Below are 27,815 nucleotides of genomic sequence, written 5' to 3' on the forward strand. Positions count from 1 at the left end.
CTGCCATAACAAAAATATCACAGACTAGGTGGCTTAAACAACAGAAATTTATTTGCTCATAGTTCTGGAAGCTGGAGTTCTAAGATCAAGATCAGCAGATTTGACTTCTGAGACCTCTCTCCCTGTCTTTCAATGTCCACTTTTCACTGCATCCTCACATGGTCTTTCCTCTGTGCAATTGGATTAGAGCCCACCATAATGGCCTCATTTTAACTTAACTGCCTCTTTAAAGGCCCTATCTCCAAATACAATCATATTCTGAGGTATTAGGGGTTAAGGTCTCAAGATACGAATTTTGGGGAGAAACAATTCAGCCCGTAACAACTGGTTCTTTGGCAAAGTGCAGGGGAGTGAAGAGAGAGCATGGAGTTGTATGACGTAAGCATTCCCAACAGCTACCAATAGTTTAACAATCAGTTCACAAATTTCCTGAACATTTGGTATTTGATCTTACGAGTTAGAAAGTGCTGGCTCCAGCACATGGCTGGCACAGATTCTAGCCAAATGTTGCTTCTTTTTTTGGGGTGAGGGGGTATCACCCTGTATTCTGTAAACACTATCAAATTTCATAGGACCTTCTATGAAGTCCTCTTCCAGCTGAGGGATGCCTTCGGTTTTTAGCCCATTTACAATGCTGAAGTGGTTGGCATACCCTTGAGCTGAGTAAATTCCCCAGCCCTTCCAGGATTCGAATATGAATTCACTCACCTCCTGAGGATGGTAACACATTCTCTCTACCCTTGAGAAGCTGATTATTGGGAATATTGGGAAGTTACTCTTTTCTTTTTTCTTTCCTTTTCCTTTTCTTTCTTCCTTCCTTCCTTCCTTCCTTCCTTCCTTCCTTCCTTCCTTCCTTCTTTCTATCTTCTTTCTTTCTTTCTTTCTTTCTTTCTTTCTTTCTTTCTTTCCTTCTTTCTTTCTTTCTTCCTCTCTCTTCTTTCTTCTGTTTATCTTCTTAAGTACAGTGATATTTATGTAAATCCAAAGGGACATGTATACAAATAATTTCACTTAGAGCCAAAAAAGGAAAACTTGTTAAAATTTTCTCCATTTCTCAACTGATCTTGTAGGAGCACTAGGGTAAGAAAGGAATAAGTCAAGCTTGTGAGAGTTAAGCAAGAAAATGTCTTAAACATGTCCTAGCATGGAAAATAATGACCTTTATCTTTTACCATCCATGTCCAAAACTGCACGACTGTTCCTAATTCTAGATAAAAAGAATCTAATATTTTTAAACAATTTAAGAACCTTCCAATAAGGTAGCATTCCAGCCAAACAATGCACCAAGGAGAACAAATCCCCTTAATTTTCTAGTTTCTTATTTATTCTGACAGTTTTGGAATAGTAACAGGAAGTATCTTTTGATGAAGAAATTCCAAATTGGCTTCAATGGAAAAAAATTCTATAATTTATTTTGTGAGACACTTTTAATTTCTGTCTTTCATTAAATCATAACTTAATAGATTCAGGAAAGTTTATGGACTTCAAGTCAAATAATTATGATAACCTCACTCCAAGTTTGTGTCTACATATCTCAGAGTCAAAGGGATAGTGAGTCTATTTGACTTTCCACTTTGATTATGAAATTAACTCAAGAGTTTTCAAGTTTCTATTTTGCTTAGTGTGATGTCCAGCCTCCAGTGATCCTCTCCTCCTCATTTCCATGCCCCCAGTGTAGTTTTTTCCTATACTGAATAGCACTAACTTGTATAAGCAGTAGAATATTTTGCAGAAATATCATAGAAAACATTACAGCTTGGGCTTTGCTCTCTCCTAGCTTACTAACAGCTTCCAAGTCATGAAAGCACTCAAACCCTGTAGAAGGTTTATATGGGGAGAAACAGAGCTCTTCTGCCAACCCCTGGTATCAACTGTCAGCCTGTGAGTAAGCCCTCTTTGAGGTGAATCCTCCAGCCCCAGTCAAGCCTTCCGAAGACTGCAGTCCCAGCTGACATCTTGACTACAACCTTATGAGAGATTCCCAAGCCAGAACTTCCCAGTTCAGTTGCCTCTAAGTTTCTGGCCCACACAAACTATGTGAAATTAATACATGCTTCTTTTTGTTTTAAACCGCTAAGTTTTTTTTAATGTTTATTTATTTTTGAGAGAGAGAGAGAGAGAGAGAGAGAGAGAGAGAGAGAGAGAGAACAAGGAGGGGAGGGGCAGAGAGAGAGGGAGACACAGAATCCGAAGCAGGCTCCAGGCTTTGAGCTGTCAGCACAGAGCTAGACGTGAGACTCAAACTCAAAAACTGTGAGATCATAACCTGAACTGAAGTCAGATGCTTAACCAACTGAGCCACCTAGGCACCCCTAAACCACTATGTTTTGGTGTAATTTGTTTTGTAGCAAAAGAAAGCTAATACACTTAATTAGGCATTTAATACCCCATATTTAGACACCCAGTGTTTATAAATTTCTCAGGGTCAGGAAATGAGAAAAGGCTCCACTTAATCCCTGTGATACACATTTATGATTTTTTGCACTTCCGTGGCCTTTGAACTCCCTTCTTTGTGAGTTTTCTACCTTCTGAGTTTAGGAGAGATGTAGAGGCTTCCTTCCATTCCAGACCCAGAAAATGCAGAATACTTACTTTGCCAGCCCATCTGGCAGTTGTTGGACCAGTGCCCCAGGCATGATTTGTCAGGTGCACTTGTTCACAGTAATGGTATTGTAAGCTATGGCACCAATTGTGGTCCAGCAACACTGTTCCCCTTCATTAGACTGCCCATTTCACAGTGCTGGTTTTCCAGCTTACAGAGATTCTGTGAGCTATGCATATTCCTTACTAAATTTCTTTTGTGCTTAAATCATCATTTACTCTATGCCTGCTGCATCATGGCAATGCAGTGGAAATCACAAGACCATCAGATATATCACGAGGTCGGTAGGAACTGCCTGAGAGAGAAGATGACTTCATCCTTGAATCAGTCTTGAAAGGAACAATTTAATTGGCAGGAAGAAGTTGCCAATCATGATATGGAAAGAAAAAGGATCATGATATGGAAAAAAAAAAGGTTAACAGATACAGTGTCTTTAAGATAAATCATTATGGGTAGGCATCAGTGCACCTGGAGTTTGGGACCCTCAGACACTAGTGATTTTTAAATGAAATGTTTTTCAAAGTCCACGTTTTTCTACTTCAATTGTTTTATTATTACATGTTAGCTTACTAAAAATTATTTCAAAGCAGTCATTAACTTCAAGAAACAGAAGGCATCAAGAAATGAAAAACACAATTAATTTTAAAGCCATACTAGTTAAATAAAGCAAGGGCACGTAGAAAATGAAATTTAAGCTATACACAACTTAACATAATTGAAACCAGCTGTAAAAGCAGGAGACAGTCATAAATATCAGATTTTTATATTGTTTTCCCAAGTAATTAAAAAGGCATATCTATGACAGAACTTAGATTTAATGTTTCATCTTTTTCCTCATAAACCTTTGATTAATTCTTGAGTTACGAACTCTTATAAATTCTAGTATTTTTAGGCTGGTAGACAAATCTGTAGGGAGACCAGAGGAATTACCTACATGAAGAATCAGTAAAAGTGCAGAATCACATCTTCCTATAGGTCGAACTTAGCCAGCTCTACCCCTGGCTTATTGGGTTCCTCCTTAGAAGCCCATCAGCTCTAAACTCAGCTCCTCTGCACAGCCTTACTGAATCCAATAACTCTTGCCCTACCTTTTGGCAAGAAGTCCATTGAGTTGTCTTTTTATCTTTTATCTTTTGGAAATTCTTATTTTTAATTACACTGAGTATATGAACACATTATTTTAAAAAAGTTTTTTTAATGGTTATTTTTGAGAGACAGAGACACAGAGTGCAAGCAGGGGAAGGGGTAGAGAGAGAGGGAGACAGAATCTGAAGCAGGCTCCAGGCTCTGAGCTTCCAGCACAGAGCCCAACACAGGCTTGAACTCACAAACCATGTGATCAAAGTCAGGTGCTTAACAGACTAAGACACCCAGGCACCCTGAACACATTCTTGGTATAAAGTCCAAACATTACAGATCAAGGTAAAGCCTTTCTTCACTACTAACCATAGTTCACGTCCTCTGTTCATGCTTGCAAACTTCCAGATGTTTCTCTATGCACCTATTACACAGGTACAGCTGTAAGTTCAGCCTCTACTCTATTCAGCCTCTACTCTGAATGTAGGAAAATCATTAATATTTAGAGGACTTATTCTGGTAGCATGAAAAACCTTGCTCCCAGTCCATCAGCCCCTTCCTTCCTCTCTTTTGACATGGCTGCATTTAAATTTGGTGGTGGTTATGGCTGTGTAATATTCCACTATATAGAGAGGCTACATCTTCCCTATCCATTCATCTATTGGTCAACTCTTAGATTGCTTCCATATCTTGACTATTGTAACTAATGCTGCAGTAAACATAGGGGTGCATATATTGAATTAGTGGGGTTTTTTATTTGAGTAAATACCCAGGAGTAGAATTATTACATCAGAGAGTATGTACTTACTATACATAATGTTTTGAGGAACCAGCATACTGTTTTCCACAGTACCAATTTACATTCCCACCCAGGGTACACAAGTATTCCATTTGCGAAAACATGCATGGACCTAAAGAGTATTAGAGAGTATTACCCTGAGTGAAATTAGTCAGACTGAGGAAGACATTATGTCATCTTATGTAGAATCTAAAAACAAAAGATAAACAAACAAACAAAAGTAGAATCAGAACTGTAAACACAGAGAACAAACTGCCAGCTGCCAGACAGGAGAGGTGTGCGGCAGATGGGAAAAATGGGTGAAGAGGAGTGGGAGATACGGGCTTCCAGGTATAGAATGAAGAAGTCACAGGAATAAAAGCCACCACATAAGGAATGTAGTCAATGATATTATAATAGTGTCGTACAGTGAAAGATGGTAGCTACGCTTGTACGAAACATAGCAATAATGTCTACCTTTGTTGAATCGCTATGTTGTGCACCTGAAACTAATGTAACATTGTGTGTCAACTACACTCCATTTTTACAAATTAATTAAAATAAAATAAAATAAAAATAAGGTACATTTAGTGGCAGTTAGAGAAGCATCTGGTCCTCTAAGTGATCTGCCCCACAGGCATCTGTGGAGAACACCCTTGTTCCCCTCAGCCTGGCTCCTTAGAACTAGAGTCTGTCTTTGCCACGTCAACATGGGAAGAGTAGGAATCAGTCTTCTGGTAGTGCCTGTTAAAATAAGAGAATCCCTGCAATGCCATCCCAGTTCCCTTCTGCCCAAACCCCTCTGCTTTTCACCTCCTGAGCTCTGCCTGGGTGAGATAGTTCCCCCAAAGGAATCTATGTTCTCATCACTTGCCCCACTTTCCCTTCTCCTCTCAGCTCAAGGTGGGTTGTTGCTTTGTTTTGGTTGTGGAGAGGGTGGAGGGAGAAGACTCAGAATTCTCTTTCTTCCCCTAAGAGAATTGACACTGTTGAAAGCGAGAGTTAGGAAGAAACATATTTGTGACATTCCTACCTTCTGTCGAAATATACATTTCTGCTAAGATGATGAGCCTAAGATGGCCAAGCTTGAAATGAAACGGGATGGGGTGCCTGGGTGGCTCAGTCGGTTAAGCGGCCGACTTCTGCTCAGGTCATGATCTCGCGGTCTGTGATTTCAAGCCCCGCGTCAGGCTCTGTGCTCACAGCTCAGAGTCTGGAGCCTGTTTCAGATTCTGTGTCTCCCTCTCTCTGACCCTCCCCCGTTCATGCTCTGTCTCTCTGTCTCAAAAATAAATAAACGTTAAAAAAAAAATTTAAAAAAGAAAAGAAAAAGAAAAAAAAAGAAATGAAAGGGGATGAGGAGAGAGTGGAATTGTTAGAAAGGTATTTTTAAAAAGTTGGTTTTTAACCTACTGTACATAAACTATATCATCCTAGATGTATTATTCTATAACTTGCTTTTTCTTCTTTATTCGGTATGCCTTGAAAATATTTCCATGTTGTTACATATAGCTCCACATTATTCATTCAGTTTCCACTTACTGAGTCCCAATTATGTGCCAGGGGCTGCATATACAGCAATGGAGAAATAGACTAAGTCTCTATTCTTGTTATGCTTACATGTTAGAAAGGAAGAAAGACAATAGTCAAATATGCATGTGCATGAGTAATATAACATGGAGTGATGGGTACAAGGAGAAAGAAAGTGGGATAAAGGAGTAGAAACAGAGGTGGTGTTTTAGACAGTCAGAGAGGTCTCCTCCACAGAGGCAACCTCATTCTTTTTAGCTCCTATGCAGCCTAGCATGAAATTGCCCTTCAGAAGGATAGCAAAGTTTGTTTCCCATTTTTTGATGTTGCAAACCATATTGTAATATTACCTCCTCGTGCACATGAACAATAGTACTTTGAGTAGGTGCTGAAAAACAGAGATATTGGGTCATCCTTGCAAACTGCTGTCTGAAACAGCTGTACTGATCTTTACACCCATCAGAAACTGTTTGTTTCCCATACCTCTCTTAGTTAATACTATCAAAAATTATTGGTTTTACTGATCTGATGTACCCCCAAAAAATGGAGTCTTGGATTTTCCTTTTTTTTTTTTTTTTTTTGGTAATTAGCTCTTCCCTTTACCACTTACGTTGAGTATGGTTTCACATGTTTATTAGACATTTATAGTTCCTATCTCATAAAATGGCTATTCATATCTTTTACCCATATTTCTATGGGATTTCTTGCTTTTCTCTTGATTTGTTGAAGCTAATGTACTGAAACTAATAATATTTTGTCTTACATATGTTGCAAATGTTTCCTCTCATTCTTATTTATCCTTTTAATGATTATACCTTTATCCTTCTTTATTATGTTGAATTTTTTTTATTTTTTTAGTTTTTATTTATTTTTTAACTTTATTTTTTATTTTTTTAAAATTTACTTCCAAGTTAGTTAGCATATAGTGAAGCAATGATTTCAGGAGTAGATTCCTTAATTCCCCTTACCCATTTAGCCCATCCCCCCTCCCACAACTCCTCCAGCAACCCTCAGTTTGTTCTCCATATTTATGAGTCTATTCTGTTTTGTCCCCCTCCCTGTTTTTGTATTATTTTTGTTTCCCTTCCCTTATGTTCATCTGTTTTGTCTCTTAAAGTCCTCATATGAGGGAAGTCATAGGATTTTTGTCTTTCTCTGACTGACTAATTTCACTTAGCATAATTTCCTCCAGTTCCATCCACGTAGCTGCAAATGGCAAGATTTCATTCTTTTTGATTGCCAAGTAATACTCCATTATTACTATTCTATATCTCCACATCTTCTTTATCCGTTCATCCACTGATGGGCATTTGGGCTCTTTCCATACTTTGGCTATTGTTGATAGTGCTGCTATAAACATGGGTGTACATGTGTCCCTTCAAAACAGCACACCGGTATCTCTTGGATAAATACCTAGTAGTGCAATTGCTGGGTTGTAGGGTAGTTCTATTTTTAGTTTTTTGAGGACCCTTCATACGGTTTTCCAGAGTGGCTGCACCAGCTTGCATTGCCACCAAAATGCAAAAGAGATCCTCTTTCTCCGCATCCTCGCCAACATACATTGTTGCCTGAGTTGTTAATGTTAGCCATTCTAACAGGTATAAGGTAGTATCTCATTGTGGTTTTGATTTGTATTTCCCTGATGATGAGTAATGTTGAGCATTTTTTCATGTGTCGGTTGGCCATCTGGATGTCTTCTTTGGAGAAGTGTCTATTCATGTCTTTTGCCCATTTCTTCACTGAATTATTTGGTTTTTTTTGGTGTTAAGTTTGGTAAGTTCTTTGTAGATTTTGGATACTAACCCTTTATCTGATGTGTCATTAGCAAATATCTTCTCCCATCCTTTTGGTCACCTTTGAGTTTTGCTGATTGTTTGCTTCGTTGTGCAGAAGGTTTTTATTTTGACGAGGTCCTAGTAGTTCATTTTTGCTTTTGTTTCCCTTGCCTCTGGAGGCGTGTTGAGTAAGAAGTTGCTGCAGCCAAGATCAAAGAGGTTTTTGCCTGCTTTCTCCTTGAGGATTTTGATGGCTTCCTGTCTTACATTGAGGTCTTTCATCCATTTTGAGTTTATTTTTGTGCATGGTGTAAGAAAGTGGTCCAGGTTCATTCTCCTGCATGTCACTGTTTTCCCAACACCACGTGCTGAGGAGACTGTCTTTATTCCACTGGATATTCTTTCCTGCTTTGTCAAAGATTAGTTGGCCCTAAGTTTGTGGGTCCATTTCTGGGTTCTCTATTCTGTTCCATTGATCTGAGTGTCTGTTCTTGTGCCAGTACCATACTGTCTTGATGATTACAGCTTTGTAGTATAGCTTGAAGTCTGGGATTGTGATTCCTCCTGCTTTGGTTTTCTTTTTCAAGATTTCTTTGGCTATTTAGGGTCTTTTCTGGTTCCATACAAATTTTAGAATTATTTGTTCTAGCTCTGTGAAGAATTCTGGTGTTACTTTCATAGGGATTGCATTGAATATGTAGATTGCTTTGGGTAGTATTGACATTTTAACAATATTTGTTCTTCTTATCCAGGAGTGTGGAATCTTTTTCCATTTCTTCGTGTCTTTTTCAATTTCTTTCATAAGTTTTATATAGTTTTCAGTGTATAGATGTTTCACCTCTTTGGTTAGATTTATTCCTAGGTATTTTATGGGTTTTGGTGCAAATGTAAATGGGATTGATTCCTTGATTTCTCTTTCTGTCGCTTCATTGTTGGTGTATAGGAATGCAACCTATTTCTGTGTGTTGATTTTATATCCTGCAAGTTTGCTGAATTCATGGATCAGTTCTAGCAGTTTTTGGTGGAGTCTTTTGGGTTTTCCAGATAGAAAACCATGTCATCTGCGAAGAGTGAAAGTTTGACCTCCTCCTGGCCAATTTGGATGCCTTTTATTTCTTTGTGTTGTGTGATTGCAGAGGCTGACTTCCAATACTATGTTGAATAACAGTGGTGAGAGTGGATATCCCTGTCTTGTTCCTGACCTTAGGGGGGAAGCTCTCAGTTTTTCCCCATTGAGGATGATATTAGCATTGGGTCATTCATATATGGCTTTTATGAGCTCGAGATATGCTCCTTCTATCCCTACTTTCTTGAGGGTTTTTATCAAGAAAGGATGCTGTATTTTGTCAAATGCTTTCTCTGCATCTATTGAGAGGATCATATAGTTCTTGTCCTTTCTTTTATTGATGTGATGAGTCACATTAACTGTTTTGTGGATATTGAACCAGCCCTTCATCCCAGGTATAAATCCCACTTGGTCGTGGTGAATAATTTTTTTAATGTATTGTTGGATCTGGTTGGCTAATATTTTGTTGAGGATTTTTGCATCCATGTTCATCAGGGAAGTTGGTCTATAGTTCTCCTTTTTAGTGGGGTCTCTGTCTGGCTTTGGAATCAAGGTAATTCTGGTTTCATAGAAAGAGTTTGGAAGTTTTTCTTCCATTTCTATTTTTTGGAACAGTTTCAAGAGAATAGGTGTTAACTCTTCCTTAAATGTTTGGTAGAATTCCCCTTGAAAGCCATCTGGTCCTGGACTCTTGTTTTTTGGGAGATTTTTGATTACTAATTCCATTTCCTTACTGGTTATGGGTCTGTTCAAATGTTCTATTTCTTCCTGTTTCCGTTTTGGTAGTGTATATGTTTCTAGGAATTTGTCATTTCTTCCAGATTGCCCATTTTGCTGGCATATAATTGCTCATAATATTCTCTTATAATTGTTTGTATTTCTGCTGTGTTGGTTTGATCTCTCCTTTTTCATTCTTGATTTTACTTATCTGGGTCCTTTCCTTTTTCTTCTTGATCAAACTGGCTAGTGGTTTATCAATTTTGTTAATTCTTTCAAAGAACCAGCTTCTTGTTTCATTGATCTGTTCTGCTGTTGTTCTTGGTTTTGATAGCATTAATTTCTGTTCTAATCTTTATTATTTCCTTTCTTCTTCTGGTTTTGGGTTTTATTTGCTGTTCTTTTTCCAGCTCCTTAAGGCATAAGGTTAGGTTGTGTATCTGAGATCTTTCTTTCTTCTTTAGGAAGGCCTGAATTGCTATATACTTTCCTCTTATGACTGCCTTTGCTGCATCCCAGAGGTTTTGGGTTGTGGTACTATCATTTTCATTGACTTCCATATACTTTTTAATTTCCCCTTTAACTGCTTGGTTAGCCCATTCATTCTTTAGTAGGATGTTCTTTAGTCTCTAAGTATTTGTTACCTTTCCAAATTTTTTCTTGTGGTTGATTTCGAGTTTCATAACATTGTGGTCTGAAAATATGCACAGTATGATCTCGATCTTTTTGTACTTACTTAGGGCTGATTTGTGTCCTAGTATATGGTCTATTATGGAGAACGTTCCATGTACAGTGGAGAAGAATGTATATTCTGTTGTTTTAGGATGAAATGTTCTGAATATATCTGTTAAGTCCATCTGGTCCAATGTGTCATTCAAAGCCATTGTTTCCTTGTTGATTTTTTGATTAGATGATATGTCCAGTGCTGTGAGTGGGGTGTTGAAGTCTCCTACTATTATGGTATTACTATCAATGAGTTTCTTTATGTTTGTGATTAATTGATTTATATATTTGCATGCTCTCAAATTTGGTGCATAGATGTTTACAATTGTTAGGTCTTCTTGGTCTATCGACCCCTTGATTATGATATAATGCCCTTCTGCATCTCTTGATACAGACTTTATTTTGAAGTCTGGATTGTTTGATATAAGTATGGCTACTCTGGCTTTCTTTTGTTGACCATCAGCATGATAGATTGTTCTCCATTCCTTTATTTTCAAACTGTAGATGTCTTTAGGTCTAAAGTGGGTCTCTTGTAAACAGCATATACACGGATCTTATTTCCTTATCCATTCTGTTACCCTATGTCTTTTGATTGGAGCATTGAGTCCATTGATGTTTAGAGTAAGTACTGAGAGATATGAATTTATTGCCATTATGATGTTTGTAGAGATGGAGTTTCTGGTGGTGTCCTCTGGTCCTTTCCAATCTTTTGTTGCTTTTTGGTATATATATATATATATATATATTTTTTTTTTTTTTTTTTCATCTTTTCTCCCCTCAGAGTCCCCCTTAAAATTTCTTGCAGGGCTGGTTTAGTGGTCACAAACTCCTTTAATTTTTGTTTGTCTGGGAAAATTTTTATCTCTCCTTCTATTTTGTTTTTTTGTGGTTTTTTTTTTAATATATGAAATTTATTGTCAAATTGGTTTCCATACAACACCCAGTGCTCATCCCAAAAGGTGCCCTCCTCAATACCCATCACCCACCCTCCCCTCCCTCCCACCCCCCATCAACCCTCAGTTCTCAGTTTTTAACAGTCTCTTATGCTTTGGCTCTCTCCCACTCTAACCTCTTTTTTTTTTCCCTTCCCCTCCCCCATGGGTTTCTGTTAAGTTTCTCAGGGTCCACATAAGAGTGAAACCATATGGTATCTGTCTTTCTCTGTATGGCTTATTTCACTTAGCATCACACTCTCCAGTTCCATCCACGTTGCTACAAAAGGCCATATTTCATTCTTTCTCATTGCCATGTAGTATTCCACTGTGTATATAAACCACAATTTCTATATCCATTCATCAGTTGGTGGACATTTAGGCTCTTTCCATAATTTGGCTATTGTTGAGAGTGCTGCTATAAACATTGGGGTACAAGTGCCCCTATGCATCAGTACTCCTGTATCCCTTGGATAAATTCCCAGCAGTGCTATTGCTGGGTCATAGGGTAGGTCTATTTTTAATTTTCTGAGGAACCTCCACACTGCTTTCCAGAGCGGCTGCACCAATTTGCATTCCCACCAACAGTGCAAGAGGGTTCCCGTTTCTCCACATCCTCTCCAGCATCTATAGTCTCCTGATTTGTTCATTTTGGCCACTCTGACTGGCGTGAGGTGATATCTGAGTGTGGTTTTGATTTGTATTTCCCTGATAAGGAGCGACGTTGAACATCTTTTCATGTGCCTGTTGGCCATCTGGATGTCTTCTTTAGAGAAGTGTCTATTCATGTTTTCTGCCCATTTCTTCACTGGGTTATTTGTTTTTCGGGTGTGGAGTTTGGTGAGCTCTTTATAGATTTTGGATACTAGCCCTTTGTCCAATATGTCATTTGCAAATATCTTTTCCCATTCCGTTGGTTGCCTTTTAGTTTTGTTGGTTGTTTCCTTTGCTGTGCAGAAGCTTTTTATCTTCATAAGGTCCCAGTAATTCACTTTTGCTTTTAATTCCCTTGCCTTTGGGGATGTGCCGAGTAAGAGATTGCTACGGCTGAGGTCAGAGAGGTCTTTTCCTGCTTTCTCCTCTAAGGTTTTGATGGTTTCCTGTCTCACATTCAGGTCCTTTATCCATTTTGAGTTTATTTTTGTGAATGGTGTGAGAAAGTGGTCTAGTTTCAACCTTCTGCATGTTGCTGTCCAGTTCTCCCAGCACCATTTGTTAAAGAGACTGTCTTTTTTCCATTGGATGTTCTTTCCTGCTTTGTCAAAGATGAGTTGGCCATACGTTTGTGGGTCTAGTTCTGGGGTTTCTATTCTATTCCATTTGTCTATGTGTCTGTTTTTGTGCCAATACCATGCTGTCTTGATGATTACAGCTTTGTAGTAGAGGCTAAAGTCTGGGATTGTGATGCCTCCTGCTTTGGTCTTCTTCTTCAAAATTACTTTGGCTATTCGGGGCCTTTTGTGGTTCCATATGAATTTTAGGATTGCTTGTTCTAGTTTCAAGAAGAATGCTGGTGCAATTTTGATTGGGATTGCATTGAATGTGTAGATAGCTTTGGGTAGTATTGACATTTTGACAATATTTATTCTTCCAATCCATGAGCAGGGAATGTCTTTCCATTTCTTTATATCTTCTCCAATTACCTTCATAAGCTTTCTATAGTTTTCAGCATACAGATCTTTTACATCTTTGGTTAGATTTATTCCTAGGTATTTTATGCTTCTTGGTGCAATTGTGAATGGGATCAGTTTCTTTATTTGTTTTTCTGTTGCTTCATTGTTAGTGTATAAGAATGCAACTGATTTCTGTACATTGATTTTGTATCCTCCAACTTTGCTGAATTCATGTATCAGTTCTAGCAGACTTTTGGTGGAGTCTATCGGATTTTCCATGTATAATATCATGTCATCTGCAAAAAGCGAAAGCTTGACTTCATCTTTGCCAATTTTGATACCTTTGATTTCCTTTTGTTGTCTGATTGCTGATGCTAGAACTTCCAGCACTATGTTAAACAACAGCGGTGAGAGTGGGCATCCCTGTCGTGTTCCTGATCTCAGGGAAAAAGCTCTCAGTTTTTCCCCGTTGAGGATGATGTTAGCTGTGGGCTTTTCATAAATGGCTTTTATGATCCTTAAGTATGTTCCTTCTATCCCGACTTTCTCAATGGTTTTTATTAAGAAAGGGTGCTGGATTTTGTCAAAGGCCTTTTCTGCATCGATTGACAGGATCATATGGTTCTTCTCTTTTTTTTTTTTGTTAATGTGATGTATCACGTTGATTGATTTGTGAATGTTGAACCAGCCCTGCATCCCAGGAATGACTCCCACTTGATCATGGTGAATAATTCTTTTTATATGCCGTTGAATTCGATTTGCTAGTATCTTATTGAGAATTTTTGCATCCATATTCATCAGGGATATTGGCCTGTAGTTCTCTTTTTTTACTGGGTCTCTGTCTGGTTTAGGAATCAAAGTAATACTGGCTTCATAGAATGAGTCTGGAAGCTTTCCTTCCCTTTCTATTTCTTGGAATAGCTTGAGAAGGATAGGTATTATCTCTGCTTTAAACGTCTGGTAGAACTCCCCTGGGAAGCCATCTGGTCCTGGACTCTTATTTGTTGGGAGATTTTTGATAACCGATTCAATTTCTTCACTGGTTATGGGTCTGTTGAAGCTTTCTATTTCCTCCTGATTGAGTTTTGGAAGAGTGTGGGTGTTTAGGAATTTGTCCATTTCTTCCAGGTTGTCCAATTTGTTGGCATATAATTTTTCATAGTATTCCCTGATAACTGTTTGTATCTCTGAGGGATTGGTTGTAATAATTCCATTTTCATTCATGATTTTATCTATTCGGGTCATCTCCCTTTTCTTTTTGAGAAGCCTGGCTAGAGGTTTGTCAATTTTGTTTATTTTTTCAAAAAACCAACTCTTGGTTTCGTTGATCTGCTCTACCTTTTTTTTAGATTCTGTATTGTTTATTTCTGCTCTGATCTTTATTATTTCTCTTCTTCTGCTGGGTTTAGGCTGCCTTTGCTGTTCTGTTTCTATTTCCTTTAGGTGTGCTGTTAGATTTTGTATTTGGGATTTTTCTTGTTTCTTGACATAGGCCTGGATTGCAATGTATTTTCCTCTCAGGACTGCCTTCACTGAGTCCCAAAGCGTTTGGATTGTTGTATTTTCATTTTCGTTTGTTTCTCTCCTTCTATTTTGAATGACAGCTTTGCTGGATAAAGAATTCTTGGCTGCATATTTTTCTGATTCAGCACACTGAATATATCCTGCCACTCCTTTCTGGCCTGCCAAGTTTCTGTGGATAGGTCTGCTGCAAACCTGCTCTGTCTTCCTTTGTAGGTTAGGGAGTTTTTTCCCTTGCTGCTTTCATGATTCTCTCCTTGCCTGAATATTTTGTGAATTTGACTATGATATGCCTTGTTGGTGGTCAGTTTTTGTTGAATCTAATGGGAGTCCTCTGTGCTTCCTGGATTTTGATGTCTGTGTCTTTCCCCAGGTTAGGAAACTTTTCTGCTATGATTTGCTCATGTAACCCTTCTGCCCCTATTTCTCTCTCTTCCTCTTCTGGGACCCCTATGATTCTGATGTTTTTCCTTTTTAATGAGTCACTGATTTCTGTAATTCTTAAATCGTGCTCTTTTGCCTCCATCTCCCTCTTTTTTTCTGCTTCATTATTCTCCATAAGTTTGTCCTCTATATCACTGATTATCTGCTCTGTCTCGTCCATCCTTGCCGCCGCTGCATCCACCCATGATTGCAGCTCAGTTATAACATTTTTAATTTCATTCTGGCTATTTTTTACTTCTTTTATCTCTGTAGAAAGGTGTTCTAATCTATTTTTGACTCGAGCTAGTATTCTTATTATCGTGATTCTAAATTCTGGTTCAGACGTTTTGTTTGTATCTGTGTTTGTTAAATCCCTGGCTGTCATTTCTTTGTGCTCTTTCTTTTGGGTGAATTCTTTCACTTTGTCATTTTGAAGGGAGAAAGGGCATTAATGAGGTAGAAAAATTGAAATTAAAAAAATTAAAATTAAAAAAATATTAAAATTAAAAATTAAACACACACACACACACACACACACACAAATCGAATAGATGATGCTAGATCCTAGCTGTGTTTTGGTCTGGGTGTTGAAAGTGGCTTGTCAGATTAGAGAAATGAAAAAAAAAAAGTGGAAGGGAGAAAAAAGAAAAAAAAAAAGGAAATCATTTTAGAAATTGAAAAAATGAATACATTAAAGTAGACTAAAATGAGATGATGTGGGTAAAATAGAATTTGAAAAAATATACACAAAAGTAGAGAATATAGTAGAAAAAAATTAAAGAAAAAGATTTTAATAAAAATTAAAAAGAAATATGATTTTTTTCAGTTTCTGTATTTAAGAAAAAAGAAACAAAAAAGAGAAAAAAGATAAAAAAAGAAAAGAAAAAAAGAAATCGTTTGAAAATTTGAAAAAGTGGATACACTGTAGTAGACTGAAATAAAATGATGGGAGTAAGATAGACTTTGAAAAAATTGTCATAAAAGCAAAAAATATAGTAATAAAAATTAAATAAAAACATTTTTTAAAGAAACTGAAAGTAAAAATGAAGTTTTTCTCTTTCTGCGTTCAAGAAACAGAAAAGAAATGAAAAAGAGAAAAAAAGAAAAAGAAAGAAAAAAGGGAAATTGTTTGAAAATTTAAAAAGGTGAGTACACTGAGGTAGACTAAAATAATATGATGGAAGTAAAGTAGAATTTGAAAAAATTTACACAAAATTTAAAAATATAGTAATAAAAATTAAAGACAGATATTTTTAATAAGAATTGAAAATAAAAATGAGTTTTTTTCTTTCTGTATCTAAGAAAAAGAAAAGAATTGTAAAAGAGAAAAAGAAAAAGAGAAAAAAAATTGAATAGATGAACCTGCTAACAGTTTGAAGTAGGACTGAAATTGTTTCATTTTCCCCTAGAGGTCAGTCCACGTAGCTCTTTACAGTCCATAAATTAAGCTGGGGGGGTGATGTTTGTGTTCTTGAAGAGCCAAGTTGGCCCAGTTGGGCGGGGCTCGGTGTAACAGCTCTGCTCTCCACTAGATGGCGCTGCTAGCCTACTGGGGTGGATTGTTGCCGTGCTTGTAGGTGCGCATGCGCATGCGCGGCAGCGGTGAAAATGGCGCCACCCAGCTACCCAGTGTGTTCTCCTGGATCAACAATTGCACACTCGTCCTCCATCTTCAGCTCTTGTCCATTCCCCGCTTTTCCACTCTCCATGACCAGGCCCCAGGCTGTACCTCTCTCCCAACCTTTGTCTCAGAAGTGGCTGTTTTTCCTGGCCTCTTACTTCCGAAGGACTGCAGCTTTGACCCGTTCTAATCCTCTGAGGGAGAGTCTCACCGAGCAATGGCCAAATGAGCAATGGCCAAATGTCAGCTGCACCCAGGAACGCCTGCTGGACCCTGCTGTTGCTGGTGCCCTGAGACTGTGGCCAGGTGCCAGCCTGCCCCCAAAAAAGATTGCGAGACAGTGTAGCATCAGCATTTCAGGGATTATGGAAAATCACAACACACATCTGGCACCAAGCTTCACCCTCAATGACCTTGCTCCAGCACCAGTGAATGTGGCTGCCCGGGGTCTGCTGGGACCAGGTGCCTTCAACAGTCTCTACCAAATGTCCTTCCAGCAGTGGAACCACTTTTCCCTGTGTGGCCCAAGAACCTCCTGGACCCCACTCTGTTCCTGGGGATTCGCCCTTCCCACCAGAGCACCGCCAGGTATGGAGCTGCAGAATTGCAGACTTTGTGCTCCCCTTGTTTACAGTCTTAATGGAATTTAAACCCTCTCCTTTCTCCTTTCTCCCTTTTTAGTTTAGTCCCTGTGGCTGTTTCCAATTTTCCACTTTCTCTCCAGCTGCTTTTGGGGAGGAGTGCTTTTCCCATATGCTCCCCACCTCCCCAGTGTCTGTCCTCTCTCTGCCCACAAAAGGGGTTCCCTACCTTTCATGGCTTCTTGTTCCCCAAGTTCAACTCTTTGTGTCGCATACCTGCTGAATTCTGTGGCTCAGGTTGTGCAGATTGTTGTGTTAATCTTCCAATCAGTTTTCTAGGTGTGTAGGATGTTTTAGTGTTGGTCTGACTGTATTTCATGGAGGCCAGACACACACAAAAAGCTTCCATGCTGTTCTGCCATCTTGGCTCCTCCCCCTATTGTTTTGAATTTTTAAATTCAAATTCAGCATACATTTATTGAGTACTCACTCTGTAAAAGACGATGTGCTAGGCCCTTTGGAAAATATAAAAATAGTTGAGACTGGACATCTGCCCTCATGGATCTCATAATTCAGTGGTGGGGACACATGTACCCAAATATCTGTAAAGCCAAGGGTCTTAAAAATCCACAAAGTACTATAAAAAAAAAGTACTATGGTGGGGCAATGTCTAGTTCAGAACATGACCTATGGTAACGTTTCACAGATGCAGTAGAATTGAAGAGACAGCGGTCTTTCTAAAGGCAGGGAGAGGTAAACGTCTTCATCACAGGAAGAACAGCACAAGCCAGGCAGAAAATGCAGCCATGAAGGATGAGGAGAAATTTCAAATTTCTGGAAAAGCTGGATAGTGGCAATGTACATAGGAATAAGAGGAGTCAAGTCAGTGGAAGATCAGATTCAAAAGGTAGGGTGGAACTATCTTAATCTGGTATCCATACATTTAAAAAATGCAGTAATAAATTCAATCTCCTTGTAAAGAACAATGCTGACTGTGAGAAGTTAACTAAAGATCCTGGAGTGACTGGGAGAACACGGATGGTGTCTCCCGAAAGCTTGACAACAGCATGAAGATGGACGCTCTGCGGTCCTCCAGGTGCGTGCGTGCGCACTGCCTGTGTATCTGCTGGTTTCTGCTGGCCAAAGAGAGCCCTTGCCTAAGAACAGCTGCACTTGGCAAGTCTTGAGTCTGTTTCACCATCCTGCAGAGGCAGGAGTTGGATAGTTTATGCGCTATGACTTCACAGTCCTCTGGGGAGGCTGCCAAAGAAAGCATGTTTTGGATAGGAATCTGAAAAAAAGTAAAAAAAATAAAATAAAATAAAAATAAAAATTTGAAATACCCGAGGCGAGTTTGGCTTAGAGATAAGGTTTCACATCCAGCTCCTCCCTAGGCTTCGCCATTTAATCATCCTCCAGGACACGGGAGCTGCCATGGATAGTGATTAGGACTCCTTGGGCTGCATCAGCAAACACCCTCCTTTGATAGGCAGTTGGAAGGTAATGGGACTTGGGTTTTAGTTGCAAAGGAATGGTGGAAAATGTTACAAAAAGCCGACCTCCTTTGCCCCCATTGAAATGGCTGCCCTTCTCTGCACATTTTATGTTGCTTTGGAGAGAATTACAAAAGACAGATGCTTCTTGCTGGAATGTTAGTTGTTTCATCTTTCTTTCTAGTCCCAAGACATTTACTGTAGTTTCTTGGAGCAAACATCTTGAGCCACGCCTTCGTTTTCAAATGTCTTGTAAATGGTGTTGTGTTGGGATTTTCCATAATATGGAATATGGGAAAGTCTGTGGGAGAGCGTTTTGGGTGTTTTTGTTGTTGTTGTTTTGCTTTCAAGGTATTATGTCGTAGATGGTGTCCTCAGGCCAAAAGCCTCAAATTGGGAGTGGATAAACTGTAAATAAAGTGTAAGCTGCTGTCGTCAGACATGAAATACATAACCTGGTCTGGCCTCTAGGGCTTCAGCCAGGTGTACAGAGATGCTTATGTCCATTTCAATGATCGCTAGCAATACACAAAATAATCTTCGCAATTGCATGATCTATTTTCACACTAACCATAAAGGAGAACTGCTTTGTCTTCAGGTTCTGAGGTCCCTATGGAGCCTCAGAAAGCAGCAGAGTAGACAACATGCCCTTCAGAAACATAGTAAAACTCGTGTGTTAGCTACAAACCACCCTGCTCAATAGGTCTGTTGCTCTCTCTTTTCATAAAGATAACATGTTTCATAAAGGTAATGAGATACAAGAGAAACTAGCAAGGGGGCAAGCTCAGTTGGTTAAGTGTCCAACTTCAGCTCAGGTCATGATCTCATGGTTCATGGGTTTGAGCCCCATGTTGGGTTCTGTGCTGACAGCTTAGAGCTAGGAGCCTGCTTTGGATTCTGTGTCTCCCTCTCTCTCTGTCCCTCCACCATTTGTGCTCTGTCTCTCTGTCTCAAAAATAAAATAAAAACATTTTTAAAAATTATTAAAAATTATAAAAAAAGAAACTAACAAGATGTGATGTACTCAAGCATTTTCATCATGTTAAGGCACAAGAGTAAATAATTAATGTCATAAATAACCTCATTTTCCCAGGAGGATCACATTCTTATTAACAGGCAAATCATGACAGCAATTTGGAAAGCGCTTCATTTCTCTGCTCCTAAAGAATCTTAACATTTGGTGGGCCTTCACAAATCTTTTTGTCTTAGTGTATCTTGTTTAAATTAATTTCTTCTGATTTGGAGACTGTGTACATTTTTTTCTCGCCCTCTTGTTAAATTTTCAAATTGTCTTGATTAGTCCCATGGCCTCCCCACTACCTGTGCAGAGATGATCACTTCCCCCCTCTCTAGTGATTGCCATACTCTACGGAGCTCTCTCCTCAATGTATGGGAACTTCAAGGTAGAGGACATAACTGGAAAAGGAAATCTATGTCTGTGGCTGTCTGTGTGTGGGGTTTTTGTATTTTAGGTAGGAGAGATGTTTTAGGGCAGAACACACTGTGAACTTTTTTTTTTTTTTAACATTTCTATGTGTGTATGAAAGACATTTGAAAACAGGGACGAATAACAAGGCTTTGTGTTTCTATAGCATTTTCCCCAAGGACGTTCATAAATTTATAAAGACTATCCTCAAAACCCTCTCTTCAGCTGGGTTAAGAGCAAGAATTATTTCCTTATTTAATTAGAGGAAACCAAAATAAGGAGAAGTAGCTCAACTTTGCAGGCTTTACCCTGCTTAGAAGCTGAGTCCCGCCCTTTGGAGATGAGTGACATCATCCCGCCAACCCACTGCCTCTCTAGGCTGAGCTCCCCTGCCTCTTTGGTTCTCCACTGTGTATAAGCCAATGTTCTTGGCTCCTTATTTGATCTTAAAATCAGTGTTGGGTGAATCAGTCAGAAGATTTGGACATTCTGTTCAGAAAATGTTATAAATTCATCAAGATTTGCTTGATCTGCAAAACGCTCCTGGCATTCTCAATAGAATAGCAGTCTTGTGTCCCCAGATGACTTTCTGATATGTAGGACTTGTATGGGATGATACAGTCTCCCCATTGCCCTGAGACATGCTCTGTCACAGCCCCCTGCCTTCATCCATGTTGTCTTCTCTCCTACCATGACTTTCTTCCCTGCCCTTGTCCACCTACAGCATTCCTGTGCATCTTTTAGAACTCAGCTTGACTGTTACCATCTTCTTCACTAAGGCTTTCCAGGCATTCTCCAGTTCTGCTTCCTTACTAAAGTTCCAGGTTTTGTTCAGGTCTCTATTCATTCCTCTCTGACTAAAACATGTGCCTCGTGAAAGGTGCTGACTTTAGCCCAGCTGCACAAAAGACCTAATCATCATAAGCATGATCTCAGTCTCTTTGCCAGAGATTGGATAAAGAATCCATCCTGTGGTCTTGGCCAATCAGACAAGAGAGGAAACAAATGGGGGTGGGGGCTGGGGGAGGCTGTTCATCCTCATGAGTAAGATGGGATTTGAGGAAGAGGAGGTCAGCCCTCTTCCTCTGGACATGATGTATGGCCTTGGGGTGGCTGCCATCTTCTCACTTCCAGCCTGAGGATGAAGCAAACACTGACGATGGCAGAGCACAGATGAGCATAAAATCTAGGCCTTTCAAGATTTCATACAACTATTGAAACAACTAGGCTTGAGGTTGGTTCTACTCCTGGATGCCTTCTTCTATAAAATAATAAAGGTCTTTTTTGATTAAGTCAGAATACTGCTTTCTGTTTATTGCAGCTGAAAGCCTCCTAATTCACCCAATGCTTTTCCTGACCTACAGCCCACACATTCAGTCAGAATTGAGTATTCCTTCCTTTGATTGCCATGGCACTGGGTACATACCTCTATTACAGCATCAGTACTGGGCTTTAATGATCTGCCTTTCCTTGCTGGCTTCTTGTCATCTCTCACTTTAAATTTTAAATCCCAGACCAGTTTCTTGGTCACCCTTGGTTTCTCATCACCAGGCCTGCCAACTGCCTCCTTCTATATACTGTTTTCCCCAGGATGTGGGTAGAGTTCCTTCTTCCTTCACTTCTAAATCACCATTAATCACATAAAGGCTGTTGTTTATACCAGACTTTAACTAAATGTTAACAGAGAGGCATCCTTCATTCTAAAATTCTTTATCTACCTCATCATGGAAAATTTATGACCGACCAGCTCTCTTTTTGTATCTAAGACCTAGTCTACTTCTTCATTTACCTGATTCCTCAAGGGCTTCTCCAAATTCCAATCACTAGAGCCCCAAAACACTTTTTAAAAAATTATGCTGATCATTTTAGTTCCCATTATTTTGGTATCCCCAATGCATTCCACAAGCTGAGCTTTACCTTTCCTTCTCAAACTATTGGTGTATTTCCCCAAACAAGATTTTCTCTGAACCAAAAACCACAATTTCCTCTTCTGCCTCTTCTCTTGCTTCCAGATTATGGAAAGGACTGAAGTGCGATTTAAACAAGCAATTTTAAAACTTTATCCATTGTGCTTGTATTCTCAAAGTGCAGATGTGATAGATATCCTTGGCATGTGGTGACGCTCAATTTTTAATAGTAGCATCCAGTCCTTCCTTGAAGATAGCAATTAATCTCATGAGTATTTCATGTGTTATTTCACTTTTTCATTTTGTCATCTTTTTTAATACTCCCATAAATTCCCTCTTGAACCCCAACTCTCACTCCAAATAAAACAAAGTGTAAAGTCCACATTATGGGTGCTCTCATCAGCAAGCAAATCAAGTTCACACTCCAGCTGGCTTCTTAGTGACACCCAACAGTTACTTAACTCTGAGTGCCTTAGTTTCCTGTTTTGTAAAACAAGGAAGTCAGCCTACTTATCTGTAGCTTCCTTCCAGCTTTAGAATACCACATAGGCCTCTAAAAAGTCATGGGAGATGAGACATGGGGTTGGACACAAGAAGTAGAAAAGGCCAGCTAATTTTATTTGTAGTCCCAACTATCTGCTGCTATTAACGCTAACAAGCAGCTGTTTGCTCTTTAGTGATCAAGGCTCAAGCCCCCATTTAAGAAATAAGTACTAATCTTGGTTTAACCACCAAGAGATTCTCACATGTCCTTTTTCCTGAAATGAGACTGTTAATATCCACCCTTATCTCATTTAATAAAAAAAAAAAATGTTTCTACTAAAATTAAGTGGAAAGAGTAGTGCAATTCAAGTTTTAGAACCAAAAATTTTTTTTTCTCCTTAATTTTAACAATTTTTCCTTCCTTCTGTAATTGTCCCCCAATTACCCAAGTAGACGTAAAGAATTCATAAATGGACAGGCAGTTGTCTGGAAAAATTAAAGAAAGGATTACTGTCTGAATTTAGATTTTAGCTTGCTTCAAAATGTTAAAAGAATTAAGTTGAAGCACCATCTAGTGGCTCTCCACTGTGTTTTGCTAAAGGTTGCTCCCAATTTCCCTCAATTTCAGATGACACTTAATTTATTGGGCATATATATACATATATGCGCTTAAAAAAGAAAAAAAAATGTTTTTTATCTTTATGCAAGGGTGGATAAAGAGGTTGAGAGACAGTAGCTACAGCTTTTCACTCTTCCAGTCTGATATCGCATAGAAAACCATGGCAGTAAAGAAGCGTGAGTTCAGATAAATCCCTTCCATGAATAATGGAGTCTTTTCATTTCAATAATGGCAGGAAAGGGATTAACACAATAAAGCCCCATAGATTTCAGTTCCTCTGTTTCTCCTGATCACATCTCTCTGAGTCCAAGACAGTGTCTTTATCTTCCCAATCCTGTAATGCAGACATGTCCTCACATGTCTAGTGATGGGCTATTAGATGGTCTTTGCACATCTCCAGATTCCCAAGCCCTTTCCTTTCAAACGTCCATAACATCCTTCAGGTTTACATAACCTGCAATTCTTCTGGAACTGTTATAGAGATGGCTCTCATACCTATCATTACTATCTTCTGAAGTTACATCTGTTGCATAATCTCTACGGGAAGAATGAAAACAGACCATGAAAAGTGTGCGTGAATAGAGTATAACCTATTGCAAGACTGACCACAAACCTTGAAACTGGCAAACTAGGTATTTGCATTAACCTGGATTAAGTTCAACTGTGTATGGAGTAAAACTCAAAATAATAGTGACATGAACAAAATAGTATATTTTCTCTCACACAAAAGAATTTTATGGTAGGTAGTCTAGGGTTAATAGGCAACTCCATGGTCATTAGGGCCCAGGATCTTTCTGTCTTTCTTTTCCACTCTCTTAGTGAGTGGCTTCCATCCTCAATGTCATCCATCCAATGTCAAGGCCCAAGTTGGCTGCTGGGCCTTCCATCATTATATCAGTGTTGTAGTCCAGGAGATAAGGGGGAAGAACAAAAGAGGATCTCTTTCTTTCTAAAGAGCTTTCCAAAAAATATCACACAAGATTTATGTTTACACCTCATTTGTGAAAATTTTGATGGGTAGTCATACACAGTTGCAAGGGAAACTGAAAAATGTCTTTTATTTAAGTGTGTCTCCATACTAAATAAAATTGGAGTTATGTTATTAAACAATGTACCAGTGATACCACAATAATATCACAATAATGCTGTGCAACAATCACAAAACCTCTGTGACGACAATTGCTTAAATGTCTAAGATTATCTGAGGGTCAGGTAGGCAGCTTTTCTGATTTTGAATGAGCTTCTCCCTTGCCTAAGAGATGATTAAATATCGGATTACCTAGACCGGCCTCAACCGAGGTGGGGAATGGGACTAGCATGAACCAGCTCTGCTCTACATGTTTCTCATACTCCAGCAGCTTACCCCACGCATGTTCTCATGGACTAGCAATAGAAACACACAGAACCTCTTGAGACCTAGGCTCAACACCAGTACACTGACATTTCTGCCCTGATTTGATTGGCTTAAAGCAAATGATATGGGTTAGGGAAACATGCACTTTATGTTTCCAACTTTAAAGTCACTGACAAATTACATGGCTAGAGGGAGGGGCAAAGATTAAAAATCATGAATACAATCTGCCCCAAAGAGAAAGGGAAGATGAGTATTGGATTAGGCAACTAGCAGTCTGTGCCACAGTGTTTTTGAGTCTGTGAAAGATTTATGGTACTAGACTTTTCCCCATTCTATGTCCTGTTGTAAATATGAGGGAATTATAATAAAAGCAAAGAGAGAAAAGAGCTAATATATGTTGTACATGAAATTATTTACTTATCTATTTCTTGGCTCATGTTCGGTTACTAATGGAGTAGGTATTAATCTTAGCACTCATCCTATCCTCCACGGTAGACAGAGACTGGCCAAATGTACCCAAAACCTGACTTTATTTCTGCCAAGGCTGCTATGCTACATTTATCAACTTAGAAATTAGGGTGGCCACGTGACAAGTACTAGCCAATAGAATGTGAGCAGAAGTCATTACTACTCCAGGCCTGGTTCATAAAAACCTCCCACATGAATCCCCCATTCTCTCTCTCTTTCCCATTCACTGGATGAATGGAGGGTACTCTGACAAGGGCAGAACCATAGGATAAAATGTTAGCTTAGAACAGAACCACTCCTGTTTCCTGCCCTAGAGTCACCAACCTGCCCCGGGATATGAAGTGAGTGAGAATTAAACCTTTGTGGTATGAATACACTGAGATTGGGAGGTTGTTTGTTTCAACAATCAGACTATCCTACTCATATATTATCTTCCAGATAGTAGTATGCATTCATTTTCTCTCTTCAAGCCTTGCTAAAAATAAAAGTAATAGCCTGAATCACCTGCCATCTTACAAAAGAAATTCTTCTATTAAATGAAAGGACACTTTTTACTATAAGATTACCATATATATCAGTGAAGATAGGGTTCCTGTTTACAGTGGCCCTAGCATAGGTTGGGGTTTCCCCAAGAACCCTTATTCTTCCACCATTAATCCATTCCAACCTGGATTGCTGACAAGAGAGAGAATTGAGACAATGGAGCTCCAAAAGGTGAGGTGATATTCAGCACTGTCTCCAGTGACTCTAACAACTCCTTATTTGGAATCAACTTATAATTTCTTCAAAAATAAAGGCGGTGCTAAAAATGACTCCTGGCCATTTATTCAATGATCAAGCCAAACATGCAATACAACTGTCCCACTACTTACTAGCAAGCAAGAAAAGGATGAGAGGTCAGCTACCGGTCGACTTGAAGGCAATGTTTGTAGTGGCTCCTGACATTGCAAAATTAGCATATTAAGAGGGCAGAGGAAAGGGGAAGCTAGGATGAAAGCACTGGCCAAAGAATGCAAGGGGTGTAGAAAAACAGCCCTGCATTGTTATTTGCCTTTTGCTGACTCATCTTCCTCTTAGGCTGAGAAGCAGGGCTGTTTCTTGTTTGCAAGTAAGGACTCAGTAGGGCAAAGGGGAAAGTAGACTAGTCATCCTAGGCATTTGTGATGGCAGGCAGCAAGCTTTCACATGTGTGTAAATACACATATGCTAAGAGTTTGAAACAGAATTTGCCAACTATCACATGGATTCTCACAAACACAAAGATATCAAATAGTGACAAGAGCAGTTGAGTTTGACGTTGAAACTGAAGACTGATCATAACTGGCTGCTTTTTTGTGATGTCTCATCAAATCTAAATCGACTTCCAGATTCTTCAATTTTCATGCTCTATGAAAGGAAAAAAAAACATAAAATATATAATTAAGCATGGGGGGCCTGGATGGCTCAGTCAGTTAAACCTCTGACTCTTGATTTCGGCTCAGATCACGATCTCACATTTTGTGAGTTCAAGCCCTGCATTGGGCTCTGCGCTGACAGTGCGGAGCCTGCTTAAGATTCTCTCTCCTTCAATCTGACCCTCTCACACATGCTCTCTCTCTCTCTCTCAAAATAAATAAATAACCTTAAATAGAAAGTAAACATAGGGTCTGGGTGCCTGGGTGGCTCAGTTGGTTAAGTGTTCAACTTTAGCTCAGGTCATGATCTCGTGGTTCATGAGTTTGAGCCCTGCATCGGGACCTGTGCTGACAACTCAGAGCCTGGAGTCTGTTTCCGATTCTCTCTCTCTTTCTCTGTCTCTCTGTCACTCTCTTGCTCACACTCTGTCTCTCTCTCTCAAAAATAAATAAACATTAAAAAAATTTTTTAAGTAAAAATAAAATAAAAATATATAATTAAGTAGAATTGAATACAAGCCTTCAGAGGCATAGAAATGAAAGAGTAAACACTTAAGAAACTCCAGTTGAACTTTATTTCCCTCCCAGAGAATTCTTGAAGGGTGGCCTGGGACAGGTTATCTCTCAGGAGGCAGTGTAATGAATCAGAAGATTTTGTCCAGGGCTGCAGGCATCTCTTCCTGGGCTCTCAGGTGTTAATAAAGCTTGTACATTAAAGAAGGGGCTAAGGGAACAGACAGTATGCCAAAAAATATGCCCAGCTTTTCCCAGAACATTGTAGACTCAAAGTCTTACAATGATGTCATCTTTCTAATGAGTCTATATATTTTCTTAGTCTTTATTTCCTACCTGCAATCTTTTATTCTCTGGAAGTAGATGAATCCCACAATGACGAGGATAACCAGGAATAGAGAAAATTTCACATAGAGAACGATCAGTAAGGTTGATGGTGGAAATTCCAGGACTATGACACCTTTAAATACAGGCAACACAGGTGGGGTAAAGAGTCATTTCAAGATTCCTCTAATGAACAAAATAGGGTCAATCGTTTAAAAGAGACTTCTAAAATATTCTTAAAAGTTCACAGACTGTCATAATCAAAAACATTTTCTAGACTACAATTCAAACGCTGCTAAGATATTCTTTCATGACAGAGTTTAGGAACTGTGTCTATATTTTATATACAGTAGACTTCCAATAAATATTTTCTGAATGAATAAATGTACAGTGAGTATCGTTAGTACTTTGCAATTTTATAAAAAAAAAGGAAATATACTTTCTAATTTCCTGTGTAAATGTTAGTCTTTGGGGGTATTAACATTTTGAGCACTATCTGATAATACTTTTCACACGGAGGAGAAATTTTGTCACTGAGTTGCTGGAACCCAGCATTTAGTAGGATTTTATTTAGTAGGATATTTTATGTCTTCCTACTTTCATTTATTTATCTATAAAATGGCCCCCAGAATTATGAATAAATTATAAATAAATGAAAAGATAAAATGAAACTAATTAGGACTATCATTCTGAAGTTTTTCTTCTGTGAAGATGGCAACCAAAGTAAATTATTCTGACTCTTGGCTCCAAAAGTGATGTCATCCTGTTAAATAACCTGCTCATATACTAAACTAGAAGAATGTCAGACAGTCTCCTTTGGCACTTTCAGAGAAGAGGAAGACACAGTCTCAGCCCTCAAAAAGCTCACAATCCAA

The 27,815-nt window shown here is 38.9% G+C and overlaps 1 protein-coding gene across 1 annotated transcript in view; it reads right to left on the reverse strand.

The window, feature by feature from the left end:
• Positions 1-18,211: 18,211 nt before the first annotated feature.
• The window catches only part of LOC122229468 (cell surface glycoprotein CD200 receptor 1-like), a 29,133-nt gene continuing 19,529 nt past the window's right edge, over positions 18,212-27,815 (reverse strand). The window contains exons 6-8 of the mRNA XM_042954613.1: positions 26,953-26,969; positions 25,582-26,095; positions 18,212-18,250 (exon numbers count right to left, since the gene is read on the reverse strand). Coding sequence (XP_042810547.1) covers positions 26,024-26,095; positions 26,953-26,969 — 89 coding nt within the window. The 3' untranslated portion in view covers positions 18,212-18,250; positions 25,582-26,023. The remainder of the gene's footprint in view (positions 18,251-25,581; positions 26,096-26,952; positions 26,970-27,815) is intronic.

Source organism: Panthera leo, chromosome C2 (assembly GCF_018350215.1).
Source record: "Panthera leo isolate Ple1 chromosome C2, P.leo_Ple1_pat1.1, whole genome shotgun sequence".
NCBI classification, from domain to species: domain Eukaryota; kingdom Metazoa; phylum Chordata; class Mammalia; order Carnivora; family Felidae; genus Panthera; species Panthera leo.